Source organism: Squalius cephalus (assembly GCF_949319135.1).
Source record: "Squalius cephalus genome assembly, chromosome: 3".
NCBI classification, from domain to species: domain Eukaryota; kingdom Metazoa; phylum Chordata; class Actinopteri; order Cypriniformes; family Leuciscidae; genus Squalius; species Squalius cephalus.
Window position 1 is genome coordinate 38,956,296 of NC_137124.1, and position 14,366 is coordinate 38,970,661.

General features: G+C 37.1%; 1 protein-coding gene across 4 annotated transcripts in view; it reads right to left on the reverse strand.

The window, feature by feature from the left end:
- m1ap (meiosis 1 associated protein) overlaps positions 1-12,973 on the reverse strand; it is an 80,159-nt gene extending 67,186 nt beyond the window's left edge. Inside the window, exons 1-4 of one of the 4 annotated variants that reach the window (XM_079866130.1) lie at positions 12,956-12,973; positions 10,740-10,998; positions 10,414-10,596; positions 8,629-8,812 (exon numbers count right to left, since the gene is read on the reverse strand). In XM_079866130.1, coding sequence (XP_079722256.1) covers positions 8,629-8,812; positions 10,414-10,596; positions 10,740-10,991 — 619 coding nt within the window. In that variant the 5' untranslated portion in view covers positions 10,992-10,998; positions 12,956-12,973. The other 3 variants (XM_079866129.1, XM_079866128.1, XM_079866127.1) reach the window with 3 other exon arrangements.
- Positions 12,974-14,366: the final 1,393 nt, after the last annotated feature.

Below are 14,366 nucleotides of genomic sequence, written 5' to 3' on the forward strand. Positions count from 1 at the left end.
AGTGGAAAGCAGAATGATCATGGCAAACAAGGTATGGGAAGAAGTCATTTAAAATGTTGTAATGGCCGAGTCTTCTGATTCCATATGATTGCACTAAAAGTGGCAGAAAATTTAATTTGTTTTATACTATATTTTCCCATGTGAATATTCTATTTTGTACAGTCTATGATATTCATTTGATCCTTGTGAGGCCACTGGAGCTGCACAAGGTTTGGTTTTGCTACAGTAAGACCACGATTGTGTTAGATTCCACCCATCCAATATGTTTTTTTTTTTTTTTTGTATTGTAACTAGGCTCTGTCATTTAGAAACATGGGTTTTCCTATCACTTAATGACATATATCTCTACCTTTCATTCCAGCCAGAGGATCTGACGGTTGCTGCTCGCATCTCAGCCTACCTGATGGAAAATTCTTGCTGGATGAATGACCTTCACCTTCAATTCAACCTTGCCAAGACAGAACTGCTTATGGTTTCACTTTCAGCCAAACCATGCGATCCTGCTGATTTGCCTTATACAACACTAGAAAGATCCGGCCCTTCCTATCGGAGCCACACAACTCCTTGTCTAAGCTCTTGTTCTATCCAGACTGGACTATTGTAATGCTCTCCTGGCAGCTCTTCCAGCATCAGTCAAACCTCTGCAACTGATCCAGATGCTGCAGCAAGACCTAAACTCACTGCTTCAGATCTATGTGTCTCCAGAAGCTTGTGTTCTGCAAGTGAATGGCGCCTTGTGGTGCCATCATCCCAAAGAGACACAAAATCACTTTCACTGACCTTTCCCTGGACTGTTCCCTGCTGGTGGAATGACCTGCCCAACTCAACACATTTTCAAGAAACTGCTAAAGATCCATCTTTTCATAAACACTTGACCCAATAATACTAAATCTTTGTTTTAATAATAAATAAATAAACTTGTGTACTGTGCTACACTAACTGGGACTTGTCACTGCACTTGTTGCTTCTATTGTTCTCTTAATTTTTAAGTCACTTTGGATAAAATGTAATTGTAAATGTGTAAAATAAGTTATATTAGAGTATAAAGGCATACAGCAATTGCCTTTTAATGTGGATATTTTTACATTTTCTAAATTATATACTAAGATTGTATTTCCTATCATCTTGATGTTCAGTGTTTGTTTAAAGCTACACTGTGTAACTTTTTTAGTTGATTCTTAGCAAAAAACACTTAGTTCTTTCAAAAATATATGTGCTCATTAATGTATATTTACTTCTTTCAAGTAATAAAGTATTCTCTTAAGTTTATAATCTGCCATTGAAAGTACATACGGGTGAGGGGTTCGAATGCCGGTCGCCATGTTGCCCCTCCATCTTGAAACTACATTAGCTAAAGAGGGACATACCTGTAAATTCAAGCTTCGCCTTTTGCGTTTTTCACTCCGTGACACCGTGACGAATGCGAGGGGGAGATTACTCGCGAGCTCGCGAGTGCCGGCAGATTTGAAAGATAGTGCGGTGTGTGTGTGTGTGTGTGTGTGTGTGCGCGCGCGTGCGTGCGTACTCACATTTGAAAGAGAGAATTAAAACGTCAACGCGACAGACAAATCAGCAAGACCATAGTCAATATTGGAGTAACTTTTCCCAAATGGAAAGAGCTCATGAGGAGAAAAGATTTTAAAACGGACGCCGAGGTTGCCTGCTTTCTTCTCGACAGGTAATTCAGCCTGTTGTAATTCATTTGTGTAAATTCTAAGTTTTATAGTTGCTTGTCTAACCATAGCATGGTTGTGCATAACGCCAGAACGACCTCTAGTATAACTTCATCCTCGCGTCAATGGTGAAAAAGTATTGTTTACCTTGTAACATAAATCTGTGCTGCAACGGATCACAGGTGATGAATAGTTTTAAAGGCGCAATTTTTTAAGCTATATAAAAAAAGGACACTGTAAATTTTAGTTATTTTTAATTGCTTTTACTTTGTACACATTGTAACGTTAGCCTAATCTGATTATGCTGGGATAGCCGATTCCAAGGGTGACGTTTACCTCCTGACATCTGTCCTGTAGTTTTATTCATTTTAGACGTATTGTTTATTATTGTCATGGACAAAGTCGAACTGGAAGCCATGTTAATCTTGGAATAATATGGCCACCGTAGGAGTTAAAACGCCCTCGGAATTGAGAGGAACAGAAACTAATATTCACTGGGTAGTCATATACAATTTCACCGCTAGATGGGGGTAAAAATCACACAGTGTAGCTTTAATGAGTAATACTGTAAATGTGCAGGTATTCTGTACTTATACGTTTTAATTAATTTAACAGAAATTGACTGTACATTTGCTATTATTAAGTACTTAATTAGAGATTGGTCAAAGTTGTGAAATTGGAAATGCAAAAATTAAAACTGTAAATATACAAACTTTGTATTTGAATTTATGTACTTAATGCATTTTTATACATACCTTCATAGTTATTATACACAGAAAAACTATATATTAAAAGATAATTACTGTAGATAGACAGCATTATTATAAAATAACTTTATAAAACCCTAAATTTACAGTTTAACTTGAAAGTTAAATGTTTTTTTAATGTAATTTGACATCATTTATCTGTTTTTCCACGATTTAATAAGCCATTATCAACAGTAATTTACTGTAATTTAATAAATTTTGACTGTAAAGTCAATTCTGTATTTTCACGGTTTTTACCTGTAATTTTGTGAAATGGTTATTTGCTGTAATTTAACGGAATCCGTCTGGAAACTTTGCTGCCAGAGATTTACCGTTTGTATACGGGATTTTTTTTTTTTTTTAACAGTGTAGGCCTAGTAGCTATGGATTTTAATAATTTTACTAATATATAGGTGAACATATAGGTGCATATATAGGTGCATATATAGGTGAACATATAAGTGCATATATAGGTGAACATATAGGTGCATATATAGGTGAACATATAGGTGAACATATAGGTGCATATATAGGTGAACATATAGGTGAACATATAGGTGCATATATAGGTGAACATATAGGTGCATATATGTACATATAATATAGGAAAACGGCCAATTTTATATATGTCACATATATTAAAAACCTATATCAAAACCTATATTAAAACATATATGTTTATATAGGTTATTTCCATGTGGGAACAAACGACCGTACTGCTGAGAACAATGGCACATGAGAAACCCATAAAAAGTGTGTAGTATCCGGTTTAGATGTCAGTGAACTTAATGGCAAGAAATTCATTCCTTTACCTGATGTCTACACACAAAATTATATGCCTATAACAAAAGAGAACATCCCAACACAAGAAGATTTAAAGCAATGGCCTTACCTTAGTGAAATACAGTTACCTCACATAGACTGTGACATTGACTTGCTCATAGGAATGAATGCAGCAAATGTTATGGAACCTTGGCAGGTAATCAACTCACAAGAAGATGGACCTTATGCTGTAAGAACATTGTTAGGTTGGGTAATCAACGGTCCATTGGGAGGTAGCAGCAAAGGTGTGGAAATGACCACAGTGACTGCAAACCGGATCTCCTTGGTCGACCTGCAAAAACTACTGGTGAGTCAATACAACACAGACTTCAATGAGAAAGTCTATGAAGAAAAAAATGAAATGTCAGTGAATGACAAGAAGTTCATGAACATTGTCAATGAATCCGTAAAAGTAAAGGAGGGTCACTACTGCATTAACTTACCTTTCAAAGCAGATATCACAATGCCCAACAATAGCACTGTTGCAGAACAACGCTTGTTGAATCTGAAAAGGAAGTTCAAAAGAGATCCAAACTATCAAAGGGAGTACACAGAATTCCTCAGTGACGTCATTCACAACGGCTACGCTGAAATTGTTCCTTTAGCACAAGTGAATAGGACTGATGGAAAAGTTTGGTATATCCCTCATCATGGGGTATATCACCCAAAAAAGAATACCATTAGAGTGGTGTTTGATTGTGGTGCAACCTTTAGCACAAGTGAATAGGACTGATGGAAAAGTTTGGTATATCCCTCATCATGGGGTATATCACCCAAAAAAGAATACCATTAGAGTGGTGTTTGATTGTGGTGCAACCTTTCAGGGAACATCCCTTAACTCTGAACTTCTCCAAGGCCCAAATTTGACAAACACACTGATTGGAGTGTTAACACGTTTCCGTGAAGAACCAGTAGCACTGATGGCGGACATACAGGCCATGTTTCACCAAGTCAAAGTGACTGAAAGTGACACAGACTTCCTGCGCTTCTTATGGTGGCCACAAGGAAATGCGGATGTTGCTCCAGTAGAATATCGCATGACTGTTCATTTGTTTGGTGCAGTCTCTTCACCGAGCATAGCTAACTTTGCTCTCAGAAAGACTGCACAGGACAATGCATGCAACTTCCCTCCTGAGGTAACAAACACAATCATGGAGCACTTTTATGTAGATGATTGTTTGAAATCGATGCCCACAGAATTAGAAGCAATAGAACTAATCTCAAACCTCACTGAAGTCTGTCATAGAGGAGGCTTCCATTTATCAAAGTGGATAAGCAACAGTAGAACTGTCATTGGTGCTGTTCCACAAAAAGACAGAGCTAAAGAGATAAAAGACTTGGACTTGAGCAAAGATCAGTTGCCCATGGAACGAGCCTTAGGACTTCAATGGTGTGTCCAAAGAGACTCCTTCAAGTTCAACATCACCATCAGTGAGCGTGCACTTACCAGAAGGGGCATCCTATCAATGGTGAGCTCTATATATGATCCATTGGGCTTTTTGTCTCCGCTTACCTTGCCAGCTAAACTGTTGTTGCAGGAGTTGTGCCGACAGAACCTTGGATGGGACAACACATTTTCTGACCAGTGGACCAAATGGACCGGCAGTCTCTCACAACTCACAGACTTTGAAGTTCCACGCTGCTTTAAGCCAAATAGTTTTGGTGAGTCAGTACATAACCAGATTCACCACTTCTCTAATGCCAGCGAGCTAGGCTATGGAACAGTCAGCTATCTCAGAATGACAAATGCAGAAGAGTTAAGACCGCAGTTTGAGCCAGCGGCTCGAATTGATAAGGCTCTGGCCTTGTGTTCTCAGACAATTCACCAATTGACAGCTGTCAATCAATCCGTCAGGTGCACGCCCCCCGCTCAGCCCTGCCCTCGGTTCTTCCCCTCTGTCTCCACTGGACTCTGCCCACTTTTCCTGAATTTTTCAAATATTGCCAGTGGGTGGAGTTAAGCTCTGGCCAGAGGTTGAGTTACACTTTGAATAAACCTTGACTAAAAGTAGTATACAGGCATCTAGTGGTTACACCATATTTACATGTTTTTCTTTCTTTTCTCTCACCAGATGGCGGTAATCTGCCTTCAAAAATTAGATTTCAAAGGCCTAGTCTCTAAATAAATCTGAAATACTGCATTAATTGAAAAACAATTAAAAAAAAACTAGATTTTTTTATTATTATTATTATTTCAATGGGAAAAATGGACCATAATTAATGCATAAGTATTAATTAGTCCCATCAAATTCTCTCAAAATATATTTCGTTTTCAGGTGTCTTTTGACCGCAAAGACCACAAGTGTGGTCCTAAATTGTGATTCCTAAATTAGGAGCACCAGAATAATATACTAAAAAAGAATATATGCAAACAATGTTTATACAGGGCTCGACATTAAGCCTTGTCATGTGCTTTACTGTGTTACTTTTATTTGGTGTAAATATAATTTACTCTGAAGCAATTTTCTTATCAGTGTTTTATCAGCTTTGACATATTAAAATCTTCATATTTGTGATATTTACACTGAGGGGATTCCCCTTAACCTTCTTAAATGTATGCTTCATCTTTCAAATTCTTAAATTTGATCAATAAATTCAATTAGAAACATATACTATAGGGCTGTGTGTTACCAATAATTTTTGAAAATGCAAAAAAATGTCAGGGAAAAAAAACGTATAAACATGAAACTAAACCGCCAGTAGTTGGTGGCAAATGACCGTCTTAATGAGCGAGTCATTCATTCAAACGGCTGATTCATTCAAGAATGAGGCAGTTGTTTATGAATGGGTCATTGAATATTTGCCAATTTGTTCAAAACACTGAATCATGCAGTAATGAAATACGGCTGAGGGTTGCTGTGAGATGCATTTGCATTTGAACATTGCACATTTTAAACAGGACACGCATTAGCTGAATAAATGTTAGCCAATACAAACATATTTATAGAAAACAGTTGACAATGAATAGACAGTAAATAATAGCAACACAAATCACTTATTCTAAAATGAATATCAAGTATAAGTTAGACGAATCCGACATATAATGAGGGCTGTGTTAACAGTAAAACGCCCGTCATTTAAAAATGCTTTCTAACATTTAGACAGAAAAAAACACAAGCAAGAACAAAATTTTAACTTAGCCCCTAAATTTTCATTTTACAATTAACCTCTCTCTCTGTGTGCTCTGTGTTTGTGAGAGAGAGCTTGCGCATCACTGATACAACGGTACTTTTTAATCCATAAGTAACTAACGCACTAGTTTTCATACAAAATAAATATGTAACATAGGCTGAGTCCCAATTCGCCTACTTATACTACGACCTAAAAGTATGTACTTTTTTTGTGAGGAAATCGAGCGGGATTCTTTATTGGTGTCGATTTTCAGTCTCTTTTTAATGATAGGCCTTACGCATCTGTCAATCATCCCCGCTTGCTATTTGGGGAATGAACCCAGCGCTATGATTGGTCGAACTCTTCTTCTTTTGCTGTTGCTTGATTTGAGGACTGCGCATGCACAGAGGTGTCACCAGGTTTTTGCATAGTTTAGAGCGACAAATCTTACCAGCTTTGATGTCAAAATGCGTATCCGCTATGCAAAATGCATATCCGCTATGCAAAATGCATACAGGTTGGCAGGTCTGGATACTAGCACAGGGCTCGAATTTCGGTATTGCACATCATTTTTATAATTTATGCCACTTATAATAATCCCACTTATAATGCGGGAAATTCCTCCAACAAATTTCACAAACAGCTTGAGAGTTCAGTGGTGCTGCGTCTTCTCTCTCTCTCAAAATGGGTTAAACAAGGCCAGCGTCAAGCATTGCAGGCGTCGATACTACACTCGTGTTTAGGAGTCGGGACATGACGGAATTGTCAATTGCACAATCGTGCCAGCATTGCATAGTAACTAAAGTTTATCATTTTCACGTCAAACATTTTTTAAACGTTTAAAAGTATCCAGTAGGCTACTCGCGCGCTCTCTGAGAGATGGTTTTCTCTGCATGGATACATACAGTAAAGCCGCCTCACAAACAGCTCGCGAGTAACAAAAGTTATTTTTCGCGGATTATATCGCTTTAACGGGAAAAAAACAAAATTGTGTCAAAATTCCGGTATTGGTTAGTATACTCGTAAACACAGTCGGTTATGTATAAAACGCATGTGACAGTGTGACAGACAGTATAATGAAAACAGTAATGGATCCGTGCACTAGCTCTAAACGTGACAATATGTGTCTGTCATTAATGTTGTCGTCAAAATAACAAAAGATAGCAGAATATGTATTCAATTTAGTCAGGGCTCAAGACTAAAAGATTATCAGTGTTATTTTACATTTGATTACTTTATTCAGTTTACGTAGTGTTTCAGAATACTTAGACCTACCCAAAAACTTTTCTCTTTATTTGTATCTTTATTATTTTGTATACATTTTTGCTACTTTTTTCAATTTATTTCAAATACTGAAATCAAGCTTCCTTGTGTTGTGTAAACTCTTAACAACAAAATTACCGCATTGTAAAAACGCAATGAGTGAGCAAACATTTAGGTGAGATAAATGTAATAAGAACATTTCCTAAAAAAATAAAATTATATTGTCATAAATATCATTATCGCAAATATTCTTGAAATATCGTGATAGAATTTTGAGGCTATATCGCCCACCCCATGTGCCACCAAGATTTTAGAAGTCATTAAATTAAACCAATACATTATAAAGTACTATTTGGAAAAACTAAATGTAAATGAGATTGCAGATAAGGACAATCGTTCTTTAAAACCAACTGGTCAACAAGTCATTCAGGCAACTCACTTACTAGTCGATTTACTTTAAAGAAGAGGAGAAAGAGAGATTCCTTAATTTTAAGCAAAGATATAATTTCATGTTGTTTATAAATGTGCAGACATAAACTTGCCCTATCATCCCCTATATTTGGATCATCTTACCCGGCCCTCCCTTGATTTCTAAATTACTACCTATCAGATCACACAGAGACTTGAATGTTTGGCACTGTTTTTTGAATTGATGTCTGGTTTGCTCTTTCACCCTGAGAATCTCATTTTACACAGTCTGTGGTATGAAATCCTGAGACTGTCGACTGCAAAACCTTAATTAAAGTAATTATGCAGAAAACAAGAGAGGGCTCAGAGATTTGGCAGAAACGTGCACACAGTACAAAGCATCACCCAAAACCCCTTTTAAATTGAGATTTTTTTCTTAATACTGAAAGTATTAAAAATGTCTGTTTGCCTGTTGACCTCTTTGTTAATCCAATGGTTGGCAGATGTTGTAGAACATAATGACCATATTTGATGAGTATAAAGGCCAATGCTCACCTACTTTCTCACTGACTAAGAATATGTTATGACTAAATATGTCCTCCTACCTTCCTGGTAATCTTCTGAAGATGGTGTTTCAAGGCTACAGGCTAGAGATCTGTCTGAGAGACTCTGCTGTAATGTGATATGGACCACCAGAAGCCTGCGCAGACTCATCAGATCAGAGTTTTTCAGACCCTGCTCCAGCTGTTTGAGGACTATCTGTCCTGACTGACAGGTTAATACAGTCACCTAGAAAAATGTAAATTCTTCAGTTAGAATGCAGTTGATAAGCCTAAACTCCAAAACTCAGCTAAGCAGGCATGTCTGTTTGTAATAATTCACTTTATCAACCCAATTTTTGGTAAATGGATTCAAGATTTAAATAGCCAACAGAAAGCAATTTTGAGAAAATATGCTAAATTTGTTTCTCTGTAAATCGCAAGTCATGCCAAATTTCTGCTGACATTTCCAAACAATACTCACACAGTGTACCCAAAAGGCTACAAAGCCAATGGCCCTGTTTTTATGATTGCACGGATGAAAGCTGATTGTGGCCATTAGCTGTCTCTCTTGATGATATACATTCCAACTCAGAATGTGAGGGAAATAACTCTCACAAACTACACAGCACAAAAACATCTTCTCTGAGGTTTAATTGTGTGTAGAATATGAGACCATATAACATATTTAAGGATACAAATAAATCAGTCATCAAAGCTGTGCCTTGTGCCAAACAGCTTGTACAAATCATTGCTCCATGATCTGTTGCATATTTGAACAGAGAGAGTCACAAAGAGAGTGCTACAATCGCATACATCAAAGCTACTGTCATTTCTCTCATCTTATGATAGACATCTCTGGCATAATTACAATAGCTCTGTTGTGTCACCGCAAAGTGAGACCAAATCCATATACACCATATAATCCCATTTAGGGCACAAAAAATATTCTGTATAATCTGATTAAATGCACTTGTCCTCTGCTGTGCTTCCTGTGGTGGGGCATTAGTGCTGGGTTTTAATGGAGCCTGCTGAGAGGAGAGTGGCTGCTGAGGGCCATGTGGTCTGTGTCAGTGCACCAACATCTTCATTCAAGGCTAATGGTAGAGGGTAAATGAGCTTTGGATTCATTGGTCGGAAATCTGAATGTGAATGCCTGTGCTTTGAAGAGGCCCAATACAGACAAGACAATTTCTTTACTTGTTATGTGAGGTTTAAACAAAGCAGCGGGGTGAATTACTCTAAAATGAAGCCAGGAAGCAGATGCATAGATCGAAGGGCAGTGAATGTTGATTTGAAAGATAAGTAACCAGGGCAGCAAGACTGATTACTGTATAGGAGATTAAGGCATTCATGGGTGAAAATCAAAAGAACCCATTATTGTGACATTATTTTGAGGACAACCAAGCACATTTCACCCCCCAATTTTCATTAGTGTCTGTCATGCATTAGGTATTGTCATTTTTTTATGGTTTTCATTACAATAATACACAGGGCCCTATGAAATATGTATTATATTTGTGTATTAAATAGATTGTGTATTGCAATATTTTTTTTATATATAGGCTACTTTAACATTTTTCAATGTTACATTACAGTGCTAAAAACTAGGAGATAACAATGGCTTAACTATCCTTAAAATCTTTCTTACAATGCAAAAAATGTAGGGGTCCTATTTGTAGACTTTATTATCTTTATAAATTTATTTTTATCTACTGATTTTTGGGTTGAAAGTGACCAAATTGACCTCTTCATGAGATTCCCCCATATTTAATAAGAAATAAAAAATGTTGCTTTCCTTACAGATACACAATTGAAAGCAATTTAAGTTTTAGCGGTGGAAGTTCTCACCTCCACACAGTTGCTATTGATGTCCCCATGAGCTGTATGGCACATGTATTGTTTAAACTGCTGCAGGCTGTCCAGCACTGCCTGTTTAAGGAGTGCCCCTCGTTGCCGAACACAGCCCTCCTGAGGCAGAGAACGCAGCTCCTCTACACAGGACAGCAGACGTGTCAAATTTCCCTTAACTTGCTGGTGAAGAGAATGAGATGAAGGAATGAACAGGTTGGAAGACATTAGAAGACAGATACTTTTATTTGTCTATTAAACACATAGTGCCTAGTGTATCGCACCTAGTCAAACATGGATACAAATACACACATACTCGTCCTCACCACAAAGGGTAGAAGGCACTCCAGCTGTACACTGATGGCAAACACGCTAAGCAGTGGCACACGAACAGGTCCTGCCAGACTACTGGCCAGAAAAAAGAAATCTTCCAGGGCCTGACACAGAACAGTGCATGTCTCTGACCACCAGGGCGGCGATGCATCTACGATCAACACACGAGAAGGCTGTCTGGTAAAGGATGATGAACTGCATGCTTGGAGGATGGAGGAAGAGCAGGATCTGTTTCTGGCACTCATGGTTCTCCTACACAGGAACATGAATATGGATGTAATTATACTGAACTGAAATCAAATCTGGAAATATCACAAAAAAAAATTAAAATAGCCATTTATTATTCATTCACTGATTGCCTAATTTACAAGTTTTCAATGTCAGTTGTCAGTGATGAGCAGTGTATGTGGGTGTTTTGCTTTTGCTATTTTTCGGTGATTAATCTTTCCCCACGCTTATGGTAGAAACCCAGATAAGAGCAGACTAACTTTGTTCATCAAAACCAAGACCCACTTCCACTTGTAACACCTGAGATCTAAAAATTGAATCCTTCATTAAAGGGATACTTCACCCAAAAATCTAACTTTTGTCATCATTTGCTCACTCTCAGTCTCATGTTGTTCCAAACCTTCTTCCTTTCGTTGAACACAAAATAATATATTTTGAAGAATGTAGATAACCAGTTAACAGTAGCTATTGATTTCCGTAGTATTTTCTTTTTTGCTCAACCGAAGAAAGAAACTCATACAGGTTTGGAACATATTAGGGTGAGGAAATGACAAAATTGTAATTTTTGAGTAAACTATCCCTTTTATTCCTCAATGTGGGAAAAAAGTGACTGATACCTCTAATACAAAGTCACATTTCATGCTGGAACACAAAATATATACTTCAACAGAATAAAATGTCCCGTAATGTCACCGCAATAACTTAAGAGGGAACATTAGGCTTAAGTTAATAGCATTCAATATATTATGAACAAAAATGTTCTTCTGAGAAAAGAAGAAAGACTGTGAAAAAAAGAGACTCCTTATAAGTTCTTTTTCCAAAGCAGTAAAACACAAAGAGTGATATTGTTAACCATAGCAGGGCAGATGGGGCAAATTGGTTAAATAAGGCAGCAGCTCTCTGCAATCTAAGGACTCATCAATGCTATCCCACTTGACAAGAGAGTTCTTTGAGCGCACTAATGCTGAGCCTCGGGCCTTTCCCGCCGCTTAAGCACGACACAGGCGACAAAAGGCACTTTGTCTGCTCTAAAAACAGCTCCACAGACTCACTGCCCTGAGATGAGCAGCAGATAGTGCTGATGAGAAAGCTGACGAAAGAGCAAAGCAGGTGTTACTTCAGTATTCATGTATAGTTCACTACAAGTAACGTTACTGGCAAGATTCGGTGAAACGGGCACTCTCGCGCTCTCTTTCAGTCGGCTTCGTTTCAATAGGGCTTCGTTTGTTAAGCACTGAGAAGAAACAAATATCTATTTTTAATTTAAATATATGTATATTTATTCATTTTCAAGGGCTGTATGTTACAAATATTTACCTGTCCTCACTAATGTGACCTAACTTAACAGTTAACGTTAGTTACTGGAGACTCCAAAATAAAGGCCTCGTTATTATTCTGATTCAAAAACTGATTAAATTGTCTACAGGTAACGTTACTTTATATTTACCCTCCACTCGTTTCAGACCGCAGAATAACTAAACGACGAACGACACGATATAATCCATTTCCACCGTTGGCTTTGTTGCTGAAGCTTGAATCCCCAAATAGTTCTTTTGAGTCGGATCTTGTAAATGAATGATTCAAATTGGTGTGATTAAATCGGTCCTAGCGGTTCTCAAGCGGTTCTCAAGTGAATCGTAAATTTGAACCGGTTCATTCATATCAAGAACTAAACTCATGCCATGCGCCTCTCAGGAGTAATATAATATAATATAATATAATATAATATAATATAATATAATATAATATAATATAATATAATATAATATAATATAATATAATATAATATAATATAATATAATAGTTTTTATTCCCTTCCTATTTAAATTTACAGACACTTTTAAAATTCTCATCGCTACTCCCCAGGTGCAATTTCACAACTTCCATTAAGGGGTAAGTAAGTCAAATTATGAAATCTAATCTGTGCTGTTTCCTGCATGAATAAAATCAGTGATTTGCACAGGGGTGGATGCAGACTCACTTACTGAAGCCTTAAGAGGCTTTAGCTGAAGGCTGTGTTGTGAAATCAGTACTGACACATGAAGACACATCACCTCTTCGTTATAGGCAGGAATCAGCATGAAACTCCCACATCTGTTCATTGGAGATAAGGGAAAGCAGGCAGAGGCTTCAATCCCAGTAGTGACGTTGTTGCCGAAATTGGCAAAATGGAAATCCAAGCTTTGGAATGCTTGGGGACATTTCATCTCAAAACAGAGTGTCTACAAGTTAAGAAGGAAATGGGAACGCAAGCCATTTAAACATGGAGTTTGTTGAGATGTTTTGCATTCTGGGACTTACTTTGCCACTGTAACATGTGAGCAATTACCAGAAACAATTTAACATCTCACTAAGCATTCCAGACGCCTCTCTTTAAATCCCACCAGAGCCGAACTCAGGTTCCCATGGCTTTAACCAATGCTATTTTTTTTTCATACAAGCACATATCTCACTTCTTCAGATGATCATCCTCTAGGGCCAAAAGTGTTTCCAGAGAACTCAAACAATAATCACCTCATGCACCCTGATGATTGCAAAGTCTGAACCTGTTTACAACACAACAAAATAAAAGTTTCACCCATGTTTTTTGTGTTATTTCCAGTGTTCATTTCTTAGGTAAAACCATTATTATTACATAAAAACATCAAAAAAAATCCAGAATTGGCCCAATATGCTATTATTCTTTTTTTATGCAAATTAAAAATGTAATTGTTATATTTGGTAGAGAGTGGGGGGTGATTTTATCCACACTGTCAATTGTTTTTAAATATGCACAGAAGTATGTTTCATGGTAAAAGTGAAAGTTTTTAAGTAAAAGTTGCAAGCAAGTAGTTACTTATAGGTTTCCTTAATTTTAATACCTCCTTACTTAGTAAGTGCACATAGTGCCCCTGAAAATGTCATGGAAGCATAAAATATAGAAAGAAAATAGAAAACATAATAAAAAGTGTAAAAGTAGAAATAGAAATAAAAGGAGGGGAGAATTATTTTGTATAACCTATATTTCATTCAACATTTTCAAAAGCAACCCACTGTGTTCACCTGTGTCTCATTTAGCCTTGTTGTTTGCCCTGTGTCAGTTCTTTGTGTCTTCAGTGTTAAAGGCTGGTTTGTTAGATTTGATTAGTTATCCTTTGTTTTGTTTTGTTTTATTCAGTTTAATAAAGATTGCTGCTAACGGATCCTCTACTTGCCTCGTCATGGAACCAATCTGTGACAATGACATTTAATGTAGCTAATTAATATTTATGCGTCACATTTGTACACTGTTTTACCTTCAACATTTTTGGTGTTAATTCACATGACTCATGAAAGTCTCGCTCACTGCCTTTTTTGTGTTTCCATTTTTTGCTGAGCTGTTTGTTCTCGGGTACATAAAAATGCATGCAATG